This window comes from Penaeus vannamei, chromosome 14, assembly GCF_042767895.1.
Source record: "Penaeus vannamei isolate JL-2024 chromosome 14, ASM4276789v1, whole genome shotgun sequence".
Lineage (NCBI taxonomy): Eukaryota > Metazoa > Arthropoda > Malacostraca > Decapoda > Penaeidae > Penaeus > Penaeus vannamei.
In genome coordinates this window covers 7,496,278-7,506,277 of record NC_091562.1, presented here as the reverse complement: position 1 = coordinate 7,506,277, position 10,000 = coordinate 7,496,278, and the positions used below count along the sequence as shown (strand labels likewise).

General features: G+C 49.4%; 1 protein-coding gene across 1 annotated transcript; it reads right to left on the bottom strand.

Moving 5' to 3' along the window:
* Positions 1–5,589: 5,589 nt before the first annotated feature.
* Positions 5,590–9,700, bottom strand: LOC138863912 (serine/arginine-rich splicing factor 4-like). Its single transcript, XM_070129414.1, has 2 exons — positions 9,423–9,700; positions 5,590–5,884 (listed from the first exon to the last, which is right to left on the bottom strand). Exons 1-2 carry the CDS (start codon positions 9,698–9,700, stop codon positions 5,590–5,592), a joined length of 573 nt encoding a protein of 190 aa, XP_069985515.1.
* Between the last annotated feature and the right edge of the window lie 300 nt (positions 9,701–10,000).

Here is a 10,000-nt window from a genome sequence, read left to right as displayed (position 1 = left end):
TGAAAATTGATTGTCTTGTATCTTTTTCTTTTAACATCCTCCATTCTTGTTTTCATTTCTCTTCATTATCATATTCTTCTCTGTTATTCTTCTCACTTTCTCTCTATTTTCACCACTGGAGTAGTAACTGGCCGTATTTTTCATATAAATTCTTTTTTTTTCTAGAGAGCTATAAATAGAAAAAGGTAAATAAGATAATTTCAGAATAAAAAGCAATACATCATACTTCGTTAAAAAAAAATCTCAGTCATAATTAAAAAAAAAAAATATATGATATTTAACGATAATAGATAAGATAAAATTAAACAGTGCACAAACCATTGGCCTAAAAATGGCTAAAACAAAAACAAAACGAAAATACTCGTCTTATATTGCAGAGACAGAGGGAGAGGAGAAAGAAAGAGACATAGAGGAGAAAGAAGGAAAGAGAGGAAGGAGAGAAACGAGAGAAAGAGATCGGGTGACATGGAAAGCGGGAGAAAGAAAGGAAGAAGTGGAAGAGGGAGATAAAAGTAAGGAGAGAGGAAGAGGCAGAGATAGAAGGGGATACGGATGACCAGTTAAGAAAGAGAAAGGAAAGGAGGAGGGAAGAAGAGAGACGAGGGAAGGGAAGAAGAATAAGAGGAGAGGGAAGAAGAGAAGGAAAGAGGGGAAGTTAAAGGAGAAGTGGAGAAGAGGGGAGATGATGGAGACGAATGATAAGAGGAGGAAGAAGATAAAGGAGGAAAAAGAAGAGAGGAGATGGAAGAAAAGAGGAATAAGAAGGAGGAGAAGAAGAGAAGAGGAATAAGAAGGAGGAGAAGAAGAGAAGAGGAATAAGAAGGAGGAGAAGAAGAGAGAGGGGAAGGGGAGAGGGGGGTCGGGAGAGGTCCATCCTTCCATTTGCATAATGGTATGACAAACCTGTTACCAAAGGCGAGGGCCAGAGAGGAAGCGGAGGAGGCACAAGAAAGGAAGAAGAAGGGAGATAAAAAGAAGAGGAAGGAGGAATAAGGAAGAAGAGGAGATGAAAAGGAATAAAAATGAAGTCATAAACGAAGGGCAGAAAGAAGAAAGCCTCTCTCTGTGACATTGTCATGACCCAAATGTAAAAATATTTCTTTAATCTATTCCCTCCCACTCCCTCCTCCTCCTCCCTTCCTCCCTTCCTCCCTTCCACCTCCCTCCCTTCCCTGTTTCCAATCCCCTTCCTCCCCTCCACCCCCCCTCCCCAACACAGCCCCGAGTGACAAAGCGATGACACGACGCAATAACGAATCTTATAAGTGACTCCTTATTACCCCCACCCCCCTCCTCCCTTCCCCCCCCCTCTCCCTTCCCCCACCCACCTCCCCCACCCCTTCCCCACCCACCTCCTCCCTTCCCCCCCACCCCTCCTCCCTTCTCCCTACACCCTCCCTCCTCCCTTCCTCCACCCCACCCTCCTCCCTCCCCCCCCCTTCCTACCCCCCCCCACCTCCTCCCTTTCCCCACCCCCACCTCCTCCCTTCCCCCTCTCTCTCTCTCTCTCACCCTCACCCTCTCTCTCCCTTTCCCTCACCCCCACCTCTCTCCCTCTCCCCACCCTCTACCCCTCTCTCTCTCTCTCCCTCTCCCCCCAACCTGATTATCCCCTGAAATAGGCCACTGCATGAGGTTCAGAACACAAGGCTGTGGTTGTGCCGGCTTTATGTGGTCATTGTATTATTCTCTCTCTCTCTCTCTCTCTCTCTCTCTCTCTCTCTCTCTCTCTCTCTCTCTCTCTCTCTCTCTCTATCTCTCTCTCTCTCTCTCTCTCTCTCTCTCTCTCTCTCTCTCTCTCTCTCTCTCTCTCTCTCTCTCTCTCTCTCTCTCTCTCTCTCTCTCTCTCTCTCTCCCCCCCCGTAATGCAGTCATGCGGAGGGTTCCAAAGGGAGCGCATTTAACAGCCTCGATGAAGTGTGTAATTTGTTACAGATATTATGATCTCATCTCCAGCTGTCATTCAGAAGGAGGCTCCGGGTTGCCAAATGTAGCCTTGACACGAAACGCTATCGAGATTGGCTCTTTCTCTCCCTCTTTCTGTTTCATTTTCCCACTGTTTCTCTTTCTCTGTTTCATCTACTCTCTTTTTTTTCTCTTTCTCTCTTTCTCTGTTGCATTTTGTGTGTGTGTGTATACACACACACACACACACACACACACACACACACACACACACACACACACACACACACACACACATATATATATATATATATATATATATATATATATATATATATATATACATATATATATATATAGAGAGAGAGAGAGAGAGAGAGAGAGAGAGAGAGAGAGAGAGATAGTTATAGATACATATGTAAGTATGTATGTACACATGTATACAAATGTACATCTAAATGTACATGCGTGATGCGCTTACACGCCCACCACAACCCTTTCCCGCAATGATTACAAAGCCACGTCGCCGCACCCCTCCACCCCCCTCCACCCCCCCCCCCTCCGCTGGACATTGAAATTAAAGTGATTACCGCGTGGATCCGGCCCCCCCTCCCCCCCCCCTTCCCCTCTCCCCTCGGGCTCTGCAGGATCTGGGCTTCGGGGCTCCTTCGGTCGATTCCCGAGGGGCATGGGGAAGTCGGGCGGGGTGGGGGGGGGGGGAAGATTTAAGCATGGTTGTGTAGCGACGACGAGGGGGGGGTAGGGGGAGGGGAAGGAGAGGGAGGGCTAGAGAGGAGAGGAACATGGTAGGGTGAGGGAGAGAAGAGAAACAGAAACAGAAATAGAGGGGAACTGGATAAGGAAAGGGTGAGGGGGTAGAGAGAGAGAGGAGAGGAGGGAGAGGGAGAAAGGGGAGAAGGAAGAGGGAGAGGGAGAGAGGGAATAAAAGTAGAAGAGGAGGAAGGGAAAGAAAGGAAGTAGGAGGAAGTAGAATGTGAGGTAGAAAGGACAGAGAGGGAGAAGGAGGAGAAGGTAGAGTGGAGGGAGAGAAGAGAGAGGGGGGGGGGGGAGGGAGTAGTCCAGCCGGCTCATTTGCTAAATATTTATGACGAATCACAGTCGAATATCTTGATCTCTGTTCTTCGCCTTTCTCTTTTCTCCCTCATCTTCTTTTTCCACGTCTTATTTTTCTAATTTTTCCTCTTTTTTCTTTTCTTCTTTCTTTTTCTCTTCTTTTTCCTTCTTTTTTTCCTTCCCTTCTCCTTCACTACCTCTTCCATCATCATTATGGTCGTCGTCATTACCTTCATTATCACCATTATCATTATCACTATTACTACCACCATAATCATCATCAACTCACCATCATCATTTTCATCATCATAATCAAAATCAAACTCATCATCATCATCGTTTTCATCATCATATCATCAGTACCATCATCATCATCATTATCATAATTTTCATCGTTATCCTCACCATCATCACACAGCCTCCTGCCATATGTTCATCGCTGTGTTTGCCTGGTCCTCATAAACCCTACACCTCCCTTGTGTCAACATTATACTTCCTAAGCCTTATATTTGCCTAATACCCTTTCCCATCTCTTCCTTAGCCTCTGTCATCACCACAAAGGTCTTTACTACCATCATCACCATCATCACTTTCTTCCTCATCATCTTTATCCATTCTGAAAGGCAAAACACTCTGTCGTGTTGATATTGTGGTAGAAAAACCCATAATGCACAAATGAGATTTGCTGAAAGTGGAGACAACAGTTTCGATATCATCCTGGTTGTCATCTTAATTATACATTATAATTCTAATATTTAACCTTCAAATTGTCATCTTAATTATATGGTATAATCCTAATATTCACCCTTCAAATCTCAACAAAGTCTCCAGACAGTAATATTCGTCTCATATAACTTGGTAATCCTATGTTCTCTCCCTTCTCAGTGTCCTTGCCCTGGGCCTCCAGAGGATCCTCTCCCCCAACTCACATGCCCTTCCAACATACCCTTGTCACGTGCCTTCTTGCCTACCGCTGCCCTTGCCTCTTGCCCCAACACTTTGTCCTCTGCTTAACGCTTATTTACCTTAGGTCTTGCTGCTTGACATTCGCAAAGTCTCTTGCCCTTCACTCGCTTGTCTCTGCTTCTTGCCATTGGCCACTGGATGCTGCTTCCCCTTGTTCCTTGTCAGTGGCTCCTACTTGCCCCTGCCAGTGGTCCCTGCTGGCCTCCTGCGCCCTGCTTGTGATCCCTCGCGACTGCTTGCGCTTTGTCAGTGGCCTCTATTAACCCTTTGCTCCCTGTCCCCTGCCCCTCCCTACCCATTTCCCCATGCCAAAGGCCCCTTCCTGACCCTGTCAGTGATCCCTAATTGCCCAGTGCCCCTGCCATAGAGTTCGTCCCGCTACTTGCCCCTTGCCTGTTTGCCCCTTGCACCCGGTCGATGGAACATCCCTTCTCCTTGCCCCCTGCCCCTAAACTCTGCTTGCCCCTTACTCCCCTGCCCCTAAACTCAGCTTGCCCCTTACTCCCCTGCATGCCCCTGCCCCTAAACTCTGCTTGCCCCTTACTCCCCTGCATGCCCCTGCCCCTAAACTCTGCTTGCCCCTTACTCCCCTGCATGCCCCTGCCCCTAAACCCTCTGCTTGCCCCTTACTCCCCTGCATGCCCCTGCCCCTACTCTGCTTGCCCCTTACTCCTCTGCATGCCCCTGCCCCTAAACTCTGCTTGCCCTTACTCCCCTGCATGCCCCTGCCCCTAAACTCTGCTTGCCCCTTACTCCCCCTGCATGCCCTGCCCCTAAACTCTGCTTGCCCCTTGCTCCCCTGCCCTAAACTCTGCTTGCCCCTTACTCCCCTGCATGCCCCTGCCCCTAAACTCTGCTTGCCCCTTACTCCCCTACCTAAACTCTGCTTGCCCCTTACTCCCCTGCATGCCCCTGCCCTTGTCCCTCTGCATGCCCCGAAACTCTGCTTGCCCCTTACTCCCCTGCATGCCCCTGCCCCTGTCCCTCTGCTTGCCCCTTTCTCCCCTGCCCCTAAACTCTGCTTGCCCCTGCCCTGCATGTCCCTCTGCATGCCCCGAAACTCTGCTTGCCCCTTACTCCCCCGCATGCCCCTGCCCTTGTCCCTCTGCATGCCCCGAAACTCTGCTTGCCCCTTACTCCCCTACATGCCCCTGCCCTTGTCCCTCTGCATGCCCCGAAACTCTGCTTGCCCCTTTCTCCCCTGCATGCCCCTGCCCCTAAACTCTGCTTGCCCCTTACTCCCCTGCATGCCCCTGCCCTAAACTCTGCTTGCCCCTTACTCCCCTGCATGCCCCTAAACTCTGCTTGCCCCTTACTCCCCTGCATGCCCCTGCCCCTAAACTCTGCTTGCCCCTTACTCCCCTGCATGCCCCTGCCCCTAAACTCTGCTTGCCCCTTACTCCCCTGCATGCCCCTGCCCTTAAACTCTGCTTGCCCCTTACTCCCCTGCATGCCCCTGCCCCTTACTCCCTGCATGCCCCTGCCCCTACTCCCCTGCATGCCCCTGCCCCTAAACTCTGCTTGCCCCTTACTCCCCTGCCCCTAAACTCTGCTTGCCCCTTACTCCCCTGCATGCCCCTGCCCCTAAACTCTGCTTGCCCCCCACTCCCCCTCCCGCCCCCGCCCCTAAACTCTGCCTGCCCCTTACTCCCCTTCCCGCCCCTGCCCCTGTCCCTCATGCCCCGAACTCTGCTTGCCCCTTACTCCCTGCATGCCCCTGCCCCTAAACTCTGCTTGCCCCTCACTCCCCTGCCAGCCCCTGCCCCTAAACTCTGCTTGCCCCTTACTCCCCTGCATGCCCCTGCCCCTGTCCCTCTGCATGCCCCGAAACTCTGCTTGCCCCTCACTCCCCTGCATGCCCCTGCCCCTAAACTCTGCTTGCCCCTTACTCCCCTGCATGCCCCTGCCCTGTCCCTCATCCACCTTGTTGCGGCGCAGACTGTGGTCGAATCGATAATGTTGAGTCTTGAGACGTTTTTCAATTATCTTCTCTCCTTTGTTTTCCTTCGGTTATCGTCTGTGGGCCTCGTCTGCGGATTCGATAATCACGCTGCCAATCATCATCGCTTCGGCTCTCTCTCTCTCTCTCTCTCTCTCTCTCTCTCTCTCTCTCTCTCTCTCTCTCTCTCTCTCTCTCTCTCTCTCTCTCTCTCTCTCTCTCTCGCTCTCTCTCTCTCTCTCTCTGCTCTCTCTCTCTCTCTCTCTCTCTCTCTCTCTCTCTCTCTCTCTCTCTCTCTCTCTCTCTCTCTCTCTCTCTCTTTCTCTCGCTCTCTCTCGCTCACTCTCTCTCTCTCTCTCTCTCTCGCTCGCTCGCTCTCTCGTTCTCTCTCTCTCGCTCTCTCTCTCTCTCTCTCTCTCTCTCTCTCTCTCTCTCTCTCTCTCTCTCTCTCTCTCTCTCTCTCTCTCTCTCTCTCTCTCTCTCTCTCTCCTCAGAAGAATACAAATGAAACAAAGGATAAAAAGGATAGACGTAGATGAAAGAAAAGAGGGGTCTGAAGAGTTATGGAAGAGGGAGGAGGAGCAAGAAGAAGAAACGAATATAACGAAAAGGAGAAGAAAAAAAGACAGAAGAGGGAAAAGATGGTGGAAAGATAAAGGGAAAAGGAAAGTGGTGAAGAGTGGACACAAGGAGGGAAGAAAAGGAAGAAAGAGGAAGAGGAGGAGGAGTGGAAAAGGAGAGCCAGGGAGAGGAAGGAGGAAGAGGAAAAGGAAGAGGAGGGAGGAGGAATGAGGAAGAGGAGGAGGAGAGTGAGGAAGAGGAAGAAGAGAGCCAGGAAGAAGAAGAGGAGAGTAAGGAGGTTGGAGAGGAGGAGGAGAGAATATTGAGGAAGTGGGAGAGGAGGAGGAGAATAAGGAAGAGGAAGAGGAGGAGAGAAGGTGAGAAAGTGGGAGAGGAGGAGGAGAATGAGGAAGGAGGAGGAGAAGAGAGAAGGGAGGAAGTGGGAGAGGAGGAGGAGAATGAGGAAGAGGAGGAGGAGAGAATAGTGAGTAAGTGGGAGAGGAGGAGAAGAATGAGGAAGAGGAAGAGGAGGAGGAGAGAATAGTGAGGAAGTGGGAGAGGAGGAGGAGGAAGAGGAAGAGAAAGAGGAATAGTGAGGGAGTGGGAGAGGAGGAGGAGAATGAGGAAGAGGAGGAGGAGAGAATAGTGAGTACGTGGGAGAGGGGGAGGAGAATGAGGAAGAGGAAGAGGAGGAGGAGAGAATAGTGAGGAAGTGGGAGAGGAGGAGGAGAATGAGGAAGAGAAAGAGGAGAGTGAGTAAACTTAGCTGCCGCTTCGCCCGAGGAGCGCCCGCCGAGGCCCCAGCGCTCATCGCCGCCCGACGGAGAGCGATGGGCGGCCGAGCGACGCGGAATGCTAAGCGCGGGCGGCCGACTCTGCGGAGAAATAACGACGATTCGACGGGTTTGTGCGTCTGTTTGTCTCTCTTTTATCCTGTCTGTCTATCTCGCTGTCCTTCTCTCTGTCTCTCTGTCTCTCTTCTTTCCTGTCTGTCTGTCTCGCTGTCCTTCTCTCTGTCTATCTGTCCTTCTCTCTGTCTCGCTGTCTCGCTGTCCTTCTCTCTGTCTCTCTGTCTCGCTGTCCTCTCTGCCTCGCTGTCCTTCTCTCTGTCTATCTGTCTCGCTGTCCTTCTCTCTGTCTCTCTGTCTCGCTGTCCTTCTCTCTGTCTATCTGTCTCGCTGTCCTTCTCTCTGTCTATCTGTCTCGCTGTCCTTCTCTCTGTCTATCTGTCTCGCTGTCCTTCTCTCTGTCTCTCTGCTTGCTTATCTGTCTATCTCCCTGTTCTTCTCTCTGTCTTTCTATTTTTCCGTCTGCCTGTCTGGTTGTCTTTTTTTTCTTATCTATCTGTCTCCTTCAATCTCTCTGTCTTTCTTTCTGACTATCTGCCTGCCTCCCTGTTCTTCTCTCTGCCTGTTTTTCTGTCTGCCTGTTTTTCTGTCTGCCTGTGTGTTTGTTTTTCTCTTATTCTGTCTCTCTGTCTCCCCGTCCTTCTCTCTGTCTCTCTGCTAGCTTATCTGTCTATCTCCCTGTTCTTCTCTCTGTCTTTCTATTTTTCCGTCTGCCTGTCTTCTTTGTTTTATCTATCTGATCCTTAATCTCTCTGTTCTGTGTTTTATTATTTATTTTATTCCATTGTTTTTCATCTGTGTCTGTCTACAGATACCATCACGATGAAAGAAAATCTATTTCACAGAAGAAAAAAATGAAATAGAAAACAAATAGATTCATCAAAATACTTCAACAAATTTCATACCCAGATATATCCAACCGGCATAAAAAAAAGAAAAAGAAAATAGAAAAACACAAATAAATACATCAAAACAATCCTAGAAAATTCACACAGAAACATACCCAAACAACATAAAAAAGAAAAAAAAAAAGAAAATGGAAAAACACAAATAAAAACATCAAATTACTTCCCAGAAAATTCATATCCAAATATGCCCAACCAGAATACCCCCCCACCCCCCTCCACCCACCCCAAAGGTCACACAGCCGGGGTCCCTCAGCCTGTTCTCACCGCCCTGCCTAATGAGAGGAGATCAGGCTGATAACGACCCCCGTGTGATAAGAATGATAACGAATTAAGACTCTTTTTTTGAGACCGGGGGCGTCAAATGAGAGGAGGGGGGAGGGGGGGGAATGGGGAAGAAAGGGTAATGGGTGGGATGGGGGAGGGGAGGGGAATGGGGTGGAATGGGGAGGCAGACGGGGGAAGGGAAGGTTTGAGTGGGGGAGGAGAGGGTATGGGGTGGAATGGGGGAGGCGGTAGGGGGAAGGGGAAGGGGTGGGGTGGGGGGAGAGGAGTGGGGTGGAATGGGGGAGGCGGTAGGGGGAAGGGGAAGGGGTGGGGGAGGGGAGGGGAAGAGGGGTAGGGACTTCCCGTTGTTTTTTCTTAATCACGTGATATGCATATTAATAGGTTTTGCTGTTGTTTTCTTCTATCACTATTCATTATTCATCTTTACTATTCATATTATCACTTGTACTTGTACACTTTGAAAAATTATTTATGTGAACAGAAGGGAAGTAATGTATAGAGAATACTGAAAAAAAATCTTAATGCTACGTTTTCGGAAAGATAATGTAGAAATAAAAAAAAATATATGATATGATTTGAAAGAAATACATACATCTAAGATACAGAATATGTGAAAGCCAAAAAGAAAGAAAAAAATGTGAAAAAATCAAAATTCCCTTCCGTAAACACAGACCTCCCCCCCTCCCCCCTCCCCCACCAACCACCAGAAACCCCAAGGAAGGAATAACTACAAACAAGCCTTGCATTCATGAACACCCCACGCCCGCACCTCACGCCCGCAGCCACGCGAGGGCGGGCGAAGGCGGGCGCATCGTGGCGGTAATTTCTAGCATGTGCGGGCGTCGTGTCGTCTGTCAGAATCCCATTTCAATACATAATTAATGACAAAACATCCCAACTATGCTGAGGCTTCGCGAGGGAGGCTTCGAGACGCACCTGCTCATTAGCCTCTGCTGCTCACCTGGTCGTCGGGTCGGCGTGACCTTCTGTGACCTCCCTGACGTCATCTGCTCGTCATGACGGCTTCTGACCTTTTTTTTATCTCTAGTGACATCGATTGACAGGATGTGGTATCTTTTGGCATGGGATTCTTTGACCTTCTTTGACTCTTCTTTCGTCCTCCTTGATCTTCTATAACCTTCCTTGACCTTTTCTTCAATTCTGGCATCCCATAACCTGTCAAAATCCTTGACATCTTTTACATGGCATAACATTTATTTATACCTTTTCCGAAGTCATATGACATCCTCTGGTATCCTATGGCTTCCTGTGGTATCTTTTGAAACATCCAATACTCGTCATGACCTTTGACCTTTTCTAACAGATCTGACCTCACTGCTTCACCTTGTCTATCATGTCCTTTTCCGCTGTCTTGGTTGAAGAAAGAATTGAGAAAGGGGGAGCTGCATATATCGATAAAAACGGCGAGAGAGAGAGAGAGGAGCGGGAATCACGGAGGGAAGGGGAGAGAGAGGAGGGAGAGAGAGAGAGACAGAGAGGGGGGAGGAAGAGAG